This window comes from Dicentrarchus labrax, unplaced genomic scaffold (genome assembly GCF_905237075.1).
Source record: "Dicentrarchus labrax unplaced genomic scaffold, dlabrax2021, whole genome shotgun sequence".
Taxonomy (NCBI): domain Eukaryota; kingdom Metazoa; phylum Chordata; class Actinopteri; family Moronidae; genus Dicentrarchus; species Dicentrarchus labrax.
The window spans coordinates 26,281,947-26,299,916 of record NW_026136701.1 but is presented as its reverse complement, the minus strand read 5'-3'; the positions used below and the strand labels follow the sequence as shown (position 1 = coordinate 26,299,916).

Below are 17,970 nucleotides of genomic sequence, written 5' to 3'. Positions count from 1 at the left end.
TATTATCAGTCTATAAAACAGCCACCACGTGTAGTTTATTTAATAGTACATTTTAGTATCTTAGTAGAGTTGTAGTATTTCCCACAGCTCTTGAACGCAGCAGCAGGTCTGTTACCACGGCAACGGCTGACAACAGAGGAAGATGGTTTACAGTAAGTTAAGAACATCCCAGAATAACTCTAAATAAGACTGTGTACGGTTTATCTGCATGTTTACTGCAGTTATTAGTTAATTATTAATATATTAGTGGAGTTTGTTCAGAGCCGCAGTGGTTGACAGCTCCGAGCGGACGTGAACGTTACAGCTGTAACGTTAGCTGTAACGGTCGTTAACGGTCGTTACAGCTAACGGTCGTTACAGCTAACGGTCGTTAACGGTCGTTAATTAATCAGTTAAACTAATGTTAATTATTATTTATGTGATTTTACTCCATTAACAGTTAGTAACGGTTGGTGACGTCACTCGCAGTGCTGTTAGTTATTGTTAGTTAACAAAAGGTTAGTTAGTTATTACTAGTAGCTTACAGTGCTAATGGAGGCTAGTTAGCTAACCTACTTTAACATTGAGCTACTAGCATGCTAATGTTACTAGTAATGTAATCCAATTACTATTAATTACTACCAGAGTAAGACATTACTAGTATTCATATTACAGTTATTACATTACTGTAATGTAACTAATTACTAATAATACCATTAATACCAGTAACTAGTAATGTAACTAATAACTAATAATACCATTAATACCAGTAACTAGTAATGTAACTAATTACTAATAGTTACATTTCAGTAGTATTATTATATCACAATATTTAATTAACTAGATTAAATATAGATATTATTGATTATTATTATTGATATTAAGTTACCAGTAACTATTACTGATAAATAATTACTGATTATTCCATTGATACCAGTAACTATTACTGTAACTTATTACTAATAGATACCATTAATACGTAATAGATATTATTAATTATTATTGATAGATATTATTGATAGATATTGTAACTAATAGATAGTTACATTTATAGTATTATTATATCACAATATTTAATTAACTAGATTAAATATAGATATTATTGATTATTATTATTGATATTAAGTTACCGATCATTATTGATAGATATTACTGATTATTATTGATAGATATTATTGATAGATATTATTGATTATTATTGATAGATATTATTGATAATTATTGATAGATATTACTGATTATTATTGATAGATAATATTGATAGATATTATTGATTATTGTTTGTTATATGTTGTAAAACTTTACAAAATTTACTTTCATAAACTTTCCCTTTAAAAGGAGACTTTTAATCTCAATTACTGGTAAATTAATGTTAAATAAATCATATCGTGTGTCTGTGTGTGTGTGTGTGTGTGTCTGTGTGTGTGTGTGTGTGTGTGTGTCTGTGTGTGTGTGTGTGTGTGTGTGTGTGTGTGTCGTGTGTGTGTGTGTGTGTGTGTGTGTGTGTGTGTGTGTGTGTGTGTGTGTGTGTGTGTGTGTGTGTCTGTGTGTCTCTCTCTGTGTGTGTGTGTGTGTCTGTGTGTGTGTGTGTGTGTGTGTGTGTGTGTGTGTGTGTGTGTTGCAGTAACAGAGGAGCTGTTGCGTCGTCGGGCCGAGCACAATGAGTGTGAGATCTTCTCCCTGGAGGAGGTCTCTCTGCACCAACAGGACCTGGAGAGGATCGAGCACATCGACAGGTGGTGCAGAGAGCTGAAGATCCTCTACCTGCAGAACAACCTCATCCCCCGCATAGGTGAGCCCCCCCCACACACACACACACACACTGAGGAAGTACCAGGATGTAGTGAAACCTTCAGAAGAGTTACTTTTATTAAAGTTACCTCCTGTAGCTTTAAGTTTTATTTCACATTCAGATAAATATTAATCCTGTTTATTGTGTTTCAGATAAATATTAATCCTGTTTAATGTGTTTCAGATAAATATTAATCCTGTTTAATGTGTTTCAGATAAATATTAATCCTGTTTTATGTGTTTAAGATAAATATTAATCCTGTTTAATGTGTTTCAGATAAATATTAATCCTGTTTAATGTGTTTCAGAGAACGTGGGTCGCCTGAAGAAGCTGGAGTATTTGAATCTGGCCTTGAACAACATTGAAGTCATTGAAAACCTTGAAGGTGAGTAAGCAGAAGAACCCATGGTGACACTTTAAATGTGCTTGAATCTTCCATATACAGCTTTATGCTTGACCTTAATTAGAGATTGATGGTTCATTATTAGACACTGTTTGGTTTTTATCAGCATTTCTTTACATTATTCAGTTTTAACCAACTGTTACCATCACTTCCTGCTGATTGTTTCAGTAACTAATCATTATTTTCTTATTAAATTGATTCATGCTCATCTTGTTTTGTCTAAAATACAAAGATATTTAATTTCCTATAATGTCGTAATGACGAGGAGCAGCCGTTACACCTTTACCTGCGAACGTCAGCGGTGGAAGTAAAAGTACTAATATCACACTGTGGAAATCCTCCAGTACAACCTCAAGTCCTGCATTCAAAACCTGACGTACATAGAATCAACTATTAAAAGTATTAAAAGTATTAAAAGTATTTATTATACAGAACAAAGGTCCCCTCAGTGTTTTATGATTAAATATGATGTTTTTATTTGAGTTCAAGAAGTTAAAGAAGAGAATCTTCATCCTTCACTTCATCACAAACATTCATAATCAACCCGTCTGGAGATACATGGTTTTACATGGTGTGTGTGTGTGTGTGTGTGTGTGTGTGTGTGTGTGTGTGTGTGTGTGTGTGTGTGTGTGTGTGTGTTTCCAGGCTGTGAGAGCCTCCAGAAGTTGGACCTGACTGTGAACTTTGTCGGCCGTCTGAGCAGCGTAGAGTCTCTGAGACTGAACACCGAGCTCACGGAGCTGTTCCTGGTGGGGAACCCGTGCACCGAGTTCGAGGGCTACCGGCAGTATGTGGTCGCCTCTCTGCCCCAGCTCAAGGTAACGCTACCTGCCCCCCCCTAGGGTTAGGGCAACAACCTGCAGCTGAGGAAGAATCAACCTCCTCTGTAGTGATGCTGTTTGTGTTCGTCCTCAGTGGCTGGACGGGTCGGAGATCAGCCGGTCGGAGAGGATCCGAGCCTCTCAGGGACTGGAGGAGGTCAGGAGGCGAGTCCGGGAGCAGGAGGAGGAATACCTGAGGAGGAGAGCCAGGGAGAAAGAGGAGGCAGCAGGAGAGGAGAAAGGAAGCGAGGGGAGGAAACCAGGCAGCGACTGGTACACTGACACCAACACAGCGTGAGTGCAAACACTGCCTGTGACTGCTGTGGAGAAAGAAGCTACTGTGTTGCATTCTGGGAAATGTAGGAGGGAATTTATATTAAGATTTAGATTATATTTACAATATTCAGGTCAGACACAAACTAATCTGCTGACCTAGGAAAGGTCTTCATGATAAAACACTGAACCTGACATCATCTTCTCCCTGCAGTCCGTTGGAAGAGGAGAATAAGGAGAACCAGGAGGTGGAGGAGAACCAGGAGGTGAAGGAGGACACGGTGGCGAGCTCTGACCTGGAGGACGAGCGGCGTGAGAGGGAGTTCTGGAACACGCCGTGTTCGTTCAGCCCCGAGTCTCGTCTGGAGGCTCACCGCCACCTGGAGGAGAAGAAGAGGGCCAAAGAGAAGTAAGTGCTGAGTTGAAGAGAACACACACATTTAACTTGAGTGTTTAAAACTAGATAAAATAAAATAAAGTGTTCACAATGTCAGAGATTAAAGTGCAGTTGTGACTCTTTGACTGCAGTTCAGTATTTTGGCCACAGAGTGTCGCTATAACACCAACCATCCAGCTGAGGCTGCCGTCCACAGTGACTCACAGTGACTACTGACACATACAACATATGGCCAAAAGTATGTGGACACCCGAATGAGAGGCTGCAGTTTCCTTCTCTGCTGTGGAAAACAGACGAGATAAATCTTCCACAACCGACAGCTAATGCTTCAAACTGTGCAGAGCAGATCAGTTTACCGTCATTTAACAGACAGTCCGTTAAGAACAGACTGATAGTGACTGACACAGGGCTTAAAGAAGATAGTGGAGACGTGTATTTTTAAATCGAGGTTCAAGGTTACTTTATTTGTACCCATTAGGTAGCTGCAGTAGAAAACACATAAAAACAACAGATAATAGACAAACATGATCATTTTTTTATCAGTTCAGTGTTTTCTTCTCCTTTGTTCTATTAGCTTAGCATCCTTTTCTTTAGCCGTTGTTCAGGTCTTGAAAGTTTAAACCTTTAAAAGTAACAGTTGAATTTAGTTTTCTTCAGAGAAATGGACAAACTGCTGACATATAAGCCTCCTTTTTATAAATGTAGAGTCTTCTTATACCCATTAAAATCAGGAAGGCCCTTGAAGCGACCGCCCCTGTGAAGCTTTGGTGCTCCTGACCCTCAGGTTGGGAACCACTGTGATACACGGAGGCTTAAAACAGGAAGAGACACAAACCAGGAGAAACAGACCCAGACCAACAGTGCCGGAGGGTCCACATACTTTTGGTCACATAAGGTTACAAGTACCTCGTTTTACAGTCGGCGTTGAATCATTTCTCATGGATACTGACGCTGCAATGTGCCGAGGCTCGACCAATCACCAGATCAATCAATCAGTCTCTTTATCGACGTCGAGGTGATTTGTTCCCAGCGCAGGATGGACAGGAACATCAGTTCAACAGCAAAACTCTGACGTAAATATACGAGGTTCTGACGGCGATGAGCAGGACAGATGCTTGTGTCGTGTTAATGAGGAGGTTTCAGGGTCGGAGGAGCAGGTTCAGAGGGTCCGAGAGGATTTCCGTCTGACGTTTCCTTTATATAGGTTTGTGACTAATGAGTCAGTTGGTGAGCTGGAAGATGCCAATAATCCTGAGTGATTTACAGACGGTGTGTTTAGGTGAGTGACTGACGGTATGAGCGCTCGGGGCTCGGCGGTCGAGCTCTAGTTGAGTGAACGGCTTCATTTTACTCCCCATTACACCCCTGCTCCCCCCTATAGCTCTCTCACAGTCAAACAGCTAACTCACTAGCTACCTAGCAGTATCGTAAACTTGAATCAAAACAGGAAGTATGGTGAAGTAGTAAAGCCCCTCTCTTGTTAAGCCGCTGCACACAACCGGACGCAGTCACAGACGAGCTGCTGAACAGAGTGAAACATTTAGCAGCTAATGAGACAGATAGTTTGCTCAGAAGTCGGTGGAGACCAAAAACAGAGCTGAAACAGTGAATACTGACTTATTAACCTGATATTGACTCACACTCATCAGGCGGACACAAACACGACTCCGGTCTGCTCAGTACTGACTCTGCTCAGTCTGCTCAGTACTGACTCGGCAAAGTATTTGTTAAATTCTAATTAATTCTCCCGCCATGCTGCTAATTAGTACTCACCCTTAAGGTGACCCTCTTGCCGGGGTGTTAATTGGGTGTGTGTGTTGCACATCCTCTTCCTTCCTCTCTGCGACACGCTGACACTCACACACACACACACACACACACACTCTCTCTCTCTCTGTGTCAGCGCGGTGATATCAGCCGGCAGCTGTGAGGTTTCACTCAGCGAGAGCAGCCAGTGGACTGATGAGGAGACGTCATTGGTTAGAGTCAACACACCGATTATGTGTTAGCAGTCGGCTGCAGCTGACACACGAACACACAGCAGACCTTCGAGATCCACTTTGTTTATGTGGTTTATTGTTTTATTTACTATTTATTATTTGTATTAGACACCGCTCAGATGAAATCTGCTGAGAAAAATGGAAGAACACATTAACCAGCTGCTTCTTAAAGGTTCTTTACACAAAATTAACTTTACACTCGATTAAATAAGTAGAAATAATCACCAGAATCGTCTCTGTTAGTGTTTCCAACAATCAACAACTCTGGTTTGGTGGAAATAATCCTTAATTCACCGACGCAGATGATAAAAACAGCAGTTTCAGTCGGAGCAGACCGGCTATGGAAACAAACCACAGAGAGGCTGCGATACAACACAGGCAGAGGGAGAGAGACACCATGTGACTCTGTATATAGAGAATATAGTATTTAATATCTCATATAACAACATTTAAATCTGTAGGAACATATTTCTCAATCCAATCTCCAGTTTTTCTTTGTTTCTATATCTAATTTTCATATTTCTTTTAATTGATTTTCATGATAAAAAGATCATAACTGCCTGTCTCAGATCATTTCTATACATTAAAAAGTGTTTGGAAGGTAGATTTTATCCATTAAATATTGTGTTTAGTAGCCTGAATGTAACATCTTGCTCTCACAACCAAATATAAATTGTCTTTGTGCGTCTCCAGTGGATGTTTCTATGCCGATGAGCAGTTATTTATCTCCCGACAGGTCGTCTCTTGTTTGAAGATATTAATCTCTCTCAGCCCGACTGCAGTGTCCTTGAAGGGGGATCCCTCTCTGCGATGGGTTCCTTCGTTTTCATCCACAACTTCTTGCTGTTTTCAGTTGTTGTTGTCGTCATTGCGCTGACGTCAGCCGTTGGTATGAAAGTGGGCGGTATGAAGCCAGCACTGTGGTTGTGATTAAAGACCACACAAATAAGTCTGACATGTAATATATCTCTAGAATAATAAATACATGAAGCCTCCTACACTCATCCAGCTCCTCTGAGACTTCAGGGTCGGTCCGGAGGTTCAACTTTGTCCAAGGGCACTCTGACAGAGGCTCTGTGATTGCAACATATATATAAACCCTTCAGGTGGGTCTGGTTATTAAACCATCAGCCCTCTTGTTACTGGACACATCTACTGTAGCTCAGTGGGCCGGAGGAGGAAGAGGATATCACTCTCTTTAGATCTTTCCAAGCTGTTTTATGGCTGATGTTCTGAGTAATCTTACCGAAAAGGCACAAAGAATAAGTGTTTCTTTATAGGTTGACTTCTTTTACTTCTTAAAGTGTAACTAATCCTGCTATCTCCCTTTTAAATTTAAAATGTTTAAAATGCAGGCGAGAGAAACATACAACGCTCACTTTAGCAGGACCAGAACATTTCAACATGCATCGCAATGTTTTAGAAAAGTTGCAGTGAAATCAGATATTTGAGGCTGCAACAATCCAAAAAGTGAAATCCTGGAGGGACTGATGAATAGTGAACTGCTATGATTCAAAATTCAAGAGGATTGGTTGAATTTGCTTTAAATGTGCAGTCACAACTTTTACTGGAGGAACTGACACATACAGTGTTATCTCAGCTCAGTTTTGTAGTTCTTTTGCATTAAAAATGGCAGAAACTAAATATTTTGCGCGGGAAGAGTTGGCATATCGACGCACAACTCAACCTTGATGTTGCAGAACCTTTCTACTGCAGACATTCATGTTCTGCTGCTGACTGGCAGCTACCATCTGCTCCGCTGCTGCCACTGCCAAGGACAAGGGCAGACTGCAGCGTATTAGTGGCTGTGATGATGAGAAGGTGATTGGCTGATACCTGCCGTCCCTTCAGGCCCCTGAGGCGAGCTGGAAAGATTGTGGCCGACCCCTCCCACCCTGGAACACTCTGGTCCATCAAGACCAAAACCTCTTCAACGTGGGCCCCCAACATTTAACTGGATGTGAAACGTTAATGCAAACCTATATTACACATATTCTTATATATATTACATTTATATTTACTGTTCACTGTACAGCAGATATATTTTACATTCAGGGTGCTCTGATCAGGTTATTTGGGGCCAATCGTTGGGTCTATGTAAAGCCTCTTGTTTATCTTGTGGCCTTATTTATTTAATTATATATATTAACCCTCTGGCTTTGTTCAAAATCACTATCCACTCAGCATGTTTGTGGTCAAAAATCTTGTCTGATCTCTTGTGTTCAGGTCTTTAAAGTTTAGAACTTAAATAATAATCTAAACTTTAAGAACAATACTATACTTTTAAGAATAATTCAAGTTTTAAATATGGACATATTGGTCTGCTGTGTAGGAATAGGACAGATACAGGTCAGAGGTCAGTGCTGTACATCCCGGGCATAGGTCAGTGCTGTAGATGAAGGTTGGAGGTCTGTAATGTCTATCTGATTCATATAATAAGAACAATAACGATATTATTAATATTAACTTTCCAAGTCCAATAATTTGACACTAATTGCCTTTCAGAGACAGTTTATAGAAATTCCAGAGTCCATTTGACGATAATACTGTTCCAGAGGTCAGGAAGGATACAGGTCAGAGGTCAGTGGTGTAGATACAGTATTTCTATGTTTTGCTCAAAAGTCAGACACATGAGACCACAAAGGATAAAGTAGAAATGGAATAAATCATCTTAATGAGCTCAGAATTGTTGTTTTTGCTCAAATTTGTTCTTTTTTGTTGTTTTGTTTTTTGTACTTCATACACCGTTTGTAAGGCGAGGTATTTTTCTATCCCAGGAAAAGCTTTTGTGTTTCTATTCCCCCTCCTCTCACCCAGCTGACCCGTGAACACAGCACTGACTCACTGCGTTTAGTTTTCATAACCCCTGGAGCCACCGAGTCGCGAGTATCTGAGCCGCGAATGACGAACAGCGTAAGAAGTGTCCTGCTGTGTTCGTGCTCTCACCGCTGCTTAATCTCCTGCCCACAGGAAACTCTTTACATTAGCCCGAAGGTATTTCAGTGTTTGTTTCCTGGCTGTGCTCGTATTGGTTCTGTCAGATTAGTTTAATCAACCCCTCTCTCTTCTGCGGCTAGATGTCTTCTCCTGCACTCCTCAAAGGGGGATGTGTCATTTGTAACACTTCGTTTATCAGCTGACACGAATGCAGTAGATCTGGGAGGGAATACACGGCAGTTCTTCAGTACACAGAATAAACCTGTTTTATTCCTTACTTGAGATGAAATGTCAGAAAAATAACTCACTAAGGAGAACAATAAACCTGTTTCTATTGATAAGAAGTCAGGTTATACCCCTGAATGAGCCCTATTTGAAGAAACCCAGTGTGATGGCTAAGAAGCCAACCCGTGACAGTCTGCCTCCTAATCCATATCACAGAAACATCCCAGGCCTGCATGCTGTCCAAGCAGAAAATCATGGTGATACGGTGTTGCCGCTTTTATCTTCTCCCTGCGCGAGCAAGGCTGTCAGAGCGCGCTGACTTGATGCATGCAGTCGTGCCATCACTGGATTGTCAGGAAAGATGAATTTCCTGCTCCTGAGGTGGATTCAGTGATAAGGTCAGCCAGGAGACGCTTCGGTGTTTAATGGCTGCTCTGTTCCTCTCAGAGGAAGGATAACACCAGACGAACAGCAGATCCAAGCTGCAGTCTGAAGAACTGAACCTTAAAAACACAGCTGAGCTTTAAGGTCGAGGCAAACTGACGAATGATGAATGGATGTAGTTAGTTGATGTGCACGCATGAGATGGACGGGTGGAGATTTGCATAAAGAGTTCTCTGCATGAGATAACATGCGCTATGTTGGTGAATGTTTAAATGACGATATTTTTAAAATGCACCAGCTTTTAAAACATGATTGATAACACAGCATTAATGCTAATTCTAAGCTATTTCCTTGGGTTGTAGAGGATCTGTTACTGGGCGAGAAAGCTGGATTCACAAGATAACTAGGATCCATCTTGCCAGGCTTCAAGTCAATGTGCTTGTGTCTGAGTCACAATGGTTCAGACCAACCAGCGTCCTGAGAGGGACGACTTACAGCAGCTATGGGAGTGTGACACCAGTGAAAACAACAATGCTATCAGAACGTGATTTTTTTAATTGAAAGAAGAGCAAAAAGCAGCACTGAAGGTCAATAGGTTGAGGTTTGGCTGTGACAGACGGTGATAGACAGCGTGCGGTATATCAGAGGGTTTGCTCAGTGTTTGTAGCTCTGTGGGTGAATCCGGTGCCGCAGACAGAGTCGTACATGGCTAACTGAAAGCTGTCTAAACGGATCGCCCTCTACAGAAACCAACGGTGGAGAGCTGTCACCACTGATGTCTCCATGACTCAGCTGTTTGATAGACGCCCTGTCACACCCCTCTTTGGAAAAAAAAAGTCCCAGAACAGGATTTTATAGTGCAGAGAGCCACACTCTGACCTTGACAAGTCAACGGTGTACAGCGTAGGATGGAGATGGAGGCGGGAGAAAAGCTGCTGTTGGTTTGATCTTTGGAAGTGGACATTTGCCCCCTGATTCACCCCGACACACACACACACACACACACACACTATGTCTGACAGTGTCCACAGACTGAAACTGGGAAATGAGCACAAATTATCACCCAAATAGTTGTATTTTTTTGGGTAGAAATGGATTCCAATAGGTGACCCATCCATCAGTCCTGCTCTTCAAATTTAGCTTCAACTGGTATGTTTCTAAAACAATTAAAATCTTTTCATACACAGAAGATTATGTGGTCTGAAGGTTATTTATGGGAATAAATGTTTTTAGCATTAAACAGTGAAACTCTGATTTAACACTCGTTCTACTGTAGCATGAATAGACTGACCGGCTGACTGACTGTGTGACTCTAACATGGATGACCACTGCTGTAATGCCACTATTAACCCAGGAATTGTTAGTGCCTCTTCGAACCGCTCGCTTCCACAGCACCACTTAACCTTATTACAGGTCTCTCCGCAGCCCTCCGCTCCAATAAAAGCATGAACTTAACATGCCTGAGATCAGCAGATTGAATGCTCCTCCGATCACGCCGTCACACCCTCTCCTCTCTGTGGCTGACGCACAGCTGCAGAGGTCGCGACGGCCGACCCTCCGCAGAGCGCTAAACACTCACTCGCCTCGACTGCCGGCGCCTTCATCTGCTGCTCAGTGGGGTTTATAGATGGACGTATGGGAAGTGAGCGTTTCCCTGCCTCTCTCTCAGCAGACGGGGGATGACAATACAGTTCATCATTCAGAGGTGGTGGCTTCAGTTGAAAAATACACAAAATCTGACCTTTTTTTGTAAGACAGCACAGTCCGATGTACTCTACTTCCTCTTCATCAGCACCAGCTTTTGCGGCATTAAAAGCAGAACTTTACAGTTTGTGTTGTTTAACATCAGAGCCAGAATATACTCAGTTACTCCTTCACTAAGCCAAGCTATTAATGAGCTTCATTTACCGTAAAACTTCCAATAAAAGCAGGGTCCCTAATAGACACAGGTCTCATTTAAAAGCCTGGTGTGGCTACACGTTTTGACAAATAAATGCAGGTCTCCAATAGAGGCCTGGTTTGGATTTTATAGAAATTATCTCGATGTATAAAACCTCTTAAAACCCACCAGTTCACCTGCTTGAGCGAGTTTCAAGTCGTTTGATCTCCTACACAAATATAAATGTTTAGACCTCTGTCAATATGTACATAATGAACATCATTAGATCAGTTATAGATTCTCAAGTCAATCGTTCAATATATTTAACGAAAAGTATCAACAACAAAGTATAACGTTAATTCATTCTGACTTACAGGTAACATGGTAAACAAGAGAGGAGGAAAAAACCTCTGAAGCATCATAATCATCATGTTAGTTGTCAAATTTGCTGAACAAAACTCAAGAGAAGCAGCAGTTAGAGTTTAGTTTTGTGCTAAAGGAATTAAAGGCCTGTCCCAAATAGAGACCTGTCCCAAATAGAGGCCTGTCCCCAATAAAGGCAGGGGGAGTTCAGTGATTTAACCAAATGAACTCCTGGGCTATTATTATAAGTTTTACGAGTCTTCAAGTCTCTCTCTGTTTTCCTTGTTGACTAGCAGTCGTTAGATGAAGCCAGCTAGTCGTTCACAGCAGCCTGTTAAACAGAAACAGCAGTAATGATTGTGAATCAGAACAAGCAGCAAGGAGACTGAACCTTTAGTTAATTTATTCCAACACAGTGTAACATCACACAGTCTGGTTGTTCAACACATGGTTTAAACAACTTCCAACTTCCCTGAAACTAATCCTGGCGGACTGATCGATACGATGGATGATGGATAATGTTGACAGTTACTGACTGACACAGTTTGATGGTTTTGTTTTGTTCTGTTGTTTCCATTTAAATCATAACTGGTATGCTGTCTTGGCCACATCTCCCTTGGAAAATATTTAAATAAAAATCTTGATTATCAAATTATTGCTGTTTTATTAGTCGGGCAGTAATCAGCCTTTTTCCATCGTTCTGTGAAAGTACCTTTGGTCTACTGGCTCTTCCTCTAACAGCTCACTGTGGCTCCTTCTTGTCTCGTTACTCCCTCACATATTTAAAAAAATTTCCAAAATGACCGTTGTCTTGTTTCCTAGATGCATTTTAGATGAGCGATAGCGACCACTGCTTCATAATAAAAGTAGACTGATGTTTCTCCAGTTAAATGCTTTTAATGTGAAGTTGCAGCAGTAGGAAATATTTGCATTAGCAGTAAGATAACACTGCCTTTAACTCGATAGTTCGTAACACTGTAAATATATAAATACTGAAATACTTTCATCAGTGGCCGCTTCTTTTCTGTGTGTGTGTGTGTGTGTGTGTGTGTGTGTGTGTGTGTGTGTGTGTGTGTGTGTGTGTGTGTGTGTGCGTGTGTGTGTGTGTGTCCCCTGCAATAAAACCCTCTATTGCCAATTAATCTGTTGTGTCTCTCTTTATGGACACCCCTGGAGGAGAGGTGGCGCTCTCCTTCACCTCGGAGACCTCATAACTCTCCTCCTGTCGTCTGTCAGTCTGTACACACACACACACACACACACACACACACACACACACACACACACACTCATGATTTGCTGTTTCTCTGCAGGGAGAAAGAGAAGAAGCCGAAGGCCCCGAGGACGCTGATCACGGCCGATGGACGAGTCATGAACGCCAACGAGCCGAGGTACCTGCAGACACATTGTCTGTCTCCTGCCTCCCGACTCTGTTTCCCCTGTGTGGTCTCTGTAATCCTGAGCAGTGCATTGTGGGACACCGACTGGCGCTGTGTGTTTTTCTGCTGTATCGAGTCTCTTCAGCCTCGCCGCTCTGGGACGCTACGACGGCGTGAAATACAAATACTGAACATGACGTGTTGATGTGACGGTGGTTTGCCTGTGGTTGGTTTTTCAATAGTATGATGTGTCATTAGTGCGGTCTGTGGATTATCTATAAAATATGTATTTTTGATTTTGAGGTGAACTTTCCCTTTAAGTAAAGCCTCTGACTCCTTCCTCGTTGCAGCGGTCCATTACTGGCAGCTGTGATCGACTGTGAGGGAAATCAAACAATCAACTGCACCCGCGAACGCAGCAGAAAACAACAGAATTGGTTTTGTTCTGTTGAGCCAGAGCAACAGAAAACACCCAATCAGCTGCTTCAGTGTAGTTTTGTGTCACAGCTCCAGTCTCAGTTTCCTCTCACAGTTCGTCATAACTGTAATGTGTTTTTTTTTCTTTCTGTGAGACCCTCGATTACCTCGTCGTGGTCAAACTGCTCAAACAGCGAGGCGGGTAAAGCGAGCGGCTGCTGTGTGATTGCTTTATTTGTGGCCTTCGGCTTTTGATCTCTGGCATCTGAGAGAACAGAGACCAGCTGATGGGGGGCGGGGGGGCAACCTGATAGCCGCGGGCCACCCCGGTCTCCCTCCATTAGCCAGAGGTTTATATCCAGAGCAAGGCCAAGGGGGTCGAGGCCTTAAAACACGGCTGATTTCATTTGTAATATGAGCGGAGGACGCTCTCAGGTCAGGAATGCATCCTCTGTGTGATACATCACTCCACAGACAGGAACCGTACAGCTCGCTGCAAAACATCACTAATGTTAACAGTGTCTTCCCCACGTTCACGCATGGCTTGTAAAGTGACGTTCTGGAGATTGATGCCCCTCAAACACAACATTTATTATAAGACAATACTGAATGAGTTTGGTTGAGCTGTCAGAGGCTGCAGACCTGCCAACACTCACGTTTTCCCGGGTTCGAGGCCATCGTGTTTCGCCCGAGAAGATCCTGTAATTTGCCCTCAAACTTTATTATGAATAATCGCCATCGACCCTCACCCCCAAATTCAACTGGGACCAGACACGATCCAGCTGCTGCATACAGCTGAAGTGTCAGTTAAAATCATTCAGTTAAGATAAAGATGCTGAAAGCAGTCAAAGGGTTGGAGATTAAAGAAGTGGAATTATCCAATTATTGTTAGAGTTGTTGTAAAAGTTGAAGTGGAAGTTGCAGTGTTTGAATATACAGTGAGAAACACTTCAACAGCTTACAATACAAACATTTGGAGAGGTTTTTTAAGGCGGTATTCTCTCTCTGTGTGCACACAGGCTGGATTTTTCTCTGACCGAAGACGAAGAAAACAACACCATTGTCTTAGACCTGGCAGTTTACAGGTAGGATCAATGAGCACAAACTTTCTTTCTTTACTGGGGTTTTTAATTAATATTAACCTGCCATAAAACTTCCAATAAAAGCAGGGTCCCTAAAAGACACAGGTCTCATTTAAAAGCCTAGTGTGGCTACACGTTTTGACAAATAAATGCAGGTCTCCAATAGAGGCCTGGTCTGGATTTTATAGAGATGATCTTGATGTATAAAACCTCTTATACATCTTGAGCGTTTTGATTTCCTACACAAATATAAATGTTTAAACTTCTGTCGATATGTACATAATGAACATCATTAGATCAGTTATAGATTCTCAAGTCAATCGTTACTATATCGTCACTATATTTAACGAAAACGATCAACAACAAAGTATAACGTTAATTCGTTCTGACTTACAGGTAACATGGTAAACAAGAGAAAAGCATCATAAGAATCATGTTAGTTGTCAAATTTGCTGGACAAAACTCAAGAAAAGCAGCAGAGTTTAGTTTAGTTTTGTGCTAAAGGAATTAAAGGCCTGTCCCAAATAAAGGCCTGTCCCCAATAAAGGCAGGACAAACAAACAAACGCCTGGGCTATTATTAGAAGTTTTACGGTATTTGGCTTGTTGGTTTATCCCATAATAACATATTATATTTTATACCCATATATGTGTTCTTTGGAGATTCACATGTCAGCGATTCTGGTGTAAAATATGTAACTTGTGTCTCTTTTTACAAACTGACCTCCGCTCCCCTCACAGACACATGGACACCTCCCTGATAGACGTGGACGTTCAGCCGACGTACGCCAGAGTCAGCGTCAAAGGAAAGGTACTCTGTGGAGGTTTTAACAGATTAGTTGATCCCCTTTAGGATTAGGAAACACTTAATTTTGAGTTCTTCTTCACACTGTTGTGGCTGCGCGCTCTGAACTTTCTGAACATCCTAAAGGGCAGCAGCAAAGATTTAGACACACCTTCAGAATCATTACTACTGTTTCTGTTAGTATTTAACAGGCAGCTGTTCATATATATATATTTAAATAATCACATTAATATAAACCTGTAACGACTACCCGACTGTTGTCTTTATGTAACGTGTGCTGATGAGGAGACTCTTCAGTCGGGGCAGCCCTCCACACTTGTGTTTGTACATTAACTTTAGTTTCTTCAGGAAAAGTCCCCACAGCTCCGGGCTCAGTTTCATTCCTCACACATTCATACTGGAAGGTGGCCAGTTTAACCACAGACTGCTGCTGTCAGCCACTGAAGGTCCTTGCTCAAGGGCACTGCGGCAGCAGTTGGCAAGGAAACATTTCTTTAATCCCGACAGTTTGGGGATTCTAACCAGTGACCTTGAAGCCTTCACCAGCGCAAATATTAATGAGTTTAAATCCTGTTTCTTATGGTGAGTAAAGGTGAGAGATATATTTAGATGGAGGGTTTCAGAGCTCTGGTTTCTCACTGTAAGAAGTCAAAGATCTCCTCCTGCACGCTGCCGGCGCTCAGCCAGACTGTGAACATCACACTCTGCAAAGTCACAGCTGCTCGAACTCTGCTGTATATGCATTAAGGCATCTTCCCGTAACCCTACCTGCTCATCTGAGAACTATTTAACAATCCAAAAACAAGTGCTTTTTAAAACATGGTGGAGTCGAACCGTATTAACATCCACCAAATGTTAGGAGATAATCTGTTTGGTGAGTAAATGTCGGAGGGTTATCTGTAATTCGGCGGCTAAATGTTTGTACCAAAACAGTTTTGGTGTAATTTACTGGCGTGCTGCTTCTGTCCAGCTGTCTGTGTCAGAGTTTAACGATCACACACAACCAGATGCGTTTTAATGTGCGTCAGAAAGTCACTGAAACCCAGACCACCTCTCTGGGAGACAATGTCATACTGCTTCTGCTGATCTATTTTGGGGGTGGTCGTCATTATTCAGCAAACACAAGAGGTTTCCTGTCAGGAAAACATTTCAAGTGTTTATGCAAATGACCAAATGTTGTTATTGGAGTGGCATCTCTCTGCACAGACGAATGTGTTTTCAGCACAGAAAGGTTATTTTTAATGTCATTTTCTCACCTGTATGTGTGCAGGTCCGTTTGGATTCAACAGGAAGCCAATTCCCACCATGCTTTTAGTGAATTTGAACTATTGAGAGTATATTTAATGTGTTTATTCACCACAAACAGCCAAACAGAAGATCACTGTAGCCAAAAAACACTCAGAAACTCACCTTTTTCCTCTTTTCTCTGCACCTTTATAGAGCAAAAGCTGCTCCCGCTGCCCTCTTTATCAGGATAAAATCCTCTTGCATCTTCATGTCTTCACGCACTGCCTGCTAACATACTAATCTGTCAGCAGTACAGAGTGATTCATGTGATCACAGGCTGCTGTGGATTCATGAAGATGATGCTCGTTGCTGAGTCGGGGGCAGAGAGGGGTTGTGATGGATGACGAGTCAGATTTAGAGCAAATAAAAGGCTGTCAGAAGCTGCTGCGTCATCAAACCTGTTTCTGACTCTGACATTCTGATACGTTTATGGAGAGAGTTTATTACAGACGCTCAACTCATTTCCCGGCTGTGAACTCCAAAATGGCAGCTGTCCAGAGCGAGAGCCTTTTTCTCCAGTAAATCCAAAAAAGTGTTGATGTAAATAAAAGAGAAATGACCTGAGTGTCAGCAGAAGTTGAGCGGTATTTATCTGCGGGAGGTCTGCTGACGTTTATTGTGAAGGGAGGCTCAGTTCTGCATGTCAACGTAAGCTCAGGCTTTATACCTCCAGAAGGGCCAGAAGCATAAAACTCTCTGAAGACTGAAAGATCTAAACGTATTCTCTTTGCCAGATTCATAAAGCTGTGCGTTCACCTGATTCTGCTTTATAAATCTCAGTAATTGTAGAGCAGGCTCACATTGAACTCCCACAGTTCCTGTAAAGGGACGTTCAGATGAACTTTATAGGTGAGTGAATATTTTAACTAATAGATATCAGCATGAAACTTCCCCAGCTGATCACTCACTTTAACACAATTATTATTATTGTTCTGACTTCTGTTTTATATTTAAATATGCAAATTAGGCATTATCCCATTTTTAAGATGGTTAAAAGACAAAAGAGACATATAGTCACATCTTAAGTTAGCTAACTGGCGATTGATGTAAATTAGTTAACTAGTTTACTAGTGTTTTGCATATTAAGTTAGTTCATGTTAGCAAAACATAGCTAATCTACATCAGTTGTTAACTGTTACTTAACTAGCATTTTGTTACAGAGCAAAACACTAGTCATTGTTAGGTAGGTAGTTAGCTTTTTGCTAACATAAGCTAACTTAATATGTGAATTACATGTGGTTGTCTTCAACCTAGATTAGTTTAGCCTATTAAAGGACCAGAATGTGGGATTTACCTCAAACTACGCCCCTATCTAGAGCCAATGTTTGTTTGTCCCTTCTGGGCTACTGTAGAACGGTTCAACATGGCGGACCCGCTCCCTCTGTAGATAAAAACGATTCTCATTTTCAGGCAATTAAACACTAATGAAAACATACCTGTGAATATTACTAGGGCTGTAATCTCCCAGTCGACTAATCGATTTATTGGTCGATACGTTCTGGCTCGACCAAAATTCTGATTGGTCGATTTTTTGCCGTGTTAATTTCA

At 41.7% G+C, this 17,970-nt stretch overlaps 1 protein-coding gene across 1 annotated transcript in view; it reads left to right on the top strand.

Annotated features, from left to right (window-relative positions):
* The first annotated feature begins 86 nt into the window (after positions 1-86).
* The window catches only part of dnaaf11 (dynein axonemal assembly factor 11), a 33,161-nt gene continuing 15,277 nt past the window's right edge, over positions 87-17,970 (top strand). The window contains exons 1-9 of the mRNA XM_051406321.1: positions 87-152; positions 1,604-1,771; positions 2,079-2,156; positions 2,820-2,992; positions 3,090-3,289; positions 3,483-3,677; positions 12,767-12,844; positions 14,269-14,334; positions 15,072-15,141. Of these exons, the coding sequence (XP_051262281.1) occupies positions 143-152; positions 1,604-1,771; positions 2,079-2,156; positions 2,820-2,992; positions 3,090-3,289; positions 3,483-3,677; positions 12,767-12,844; positions 14,269-14,334; positions 15,072-15,141 (1,038 nt within the window). The 5' untranslated portion in view covers positions 87-142. The remainder of the gene's footprint in view (positions 153-1,603; positions 1,772-2,078; positions 2,157-2,819; positions 2,993-3,089; positions 3,290-3,482; positions 3,678-12,766; positions 12,845-14,268; positions 14,335-15,071; positions 15,142-17,970) is intronic.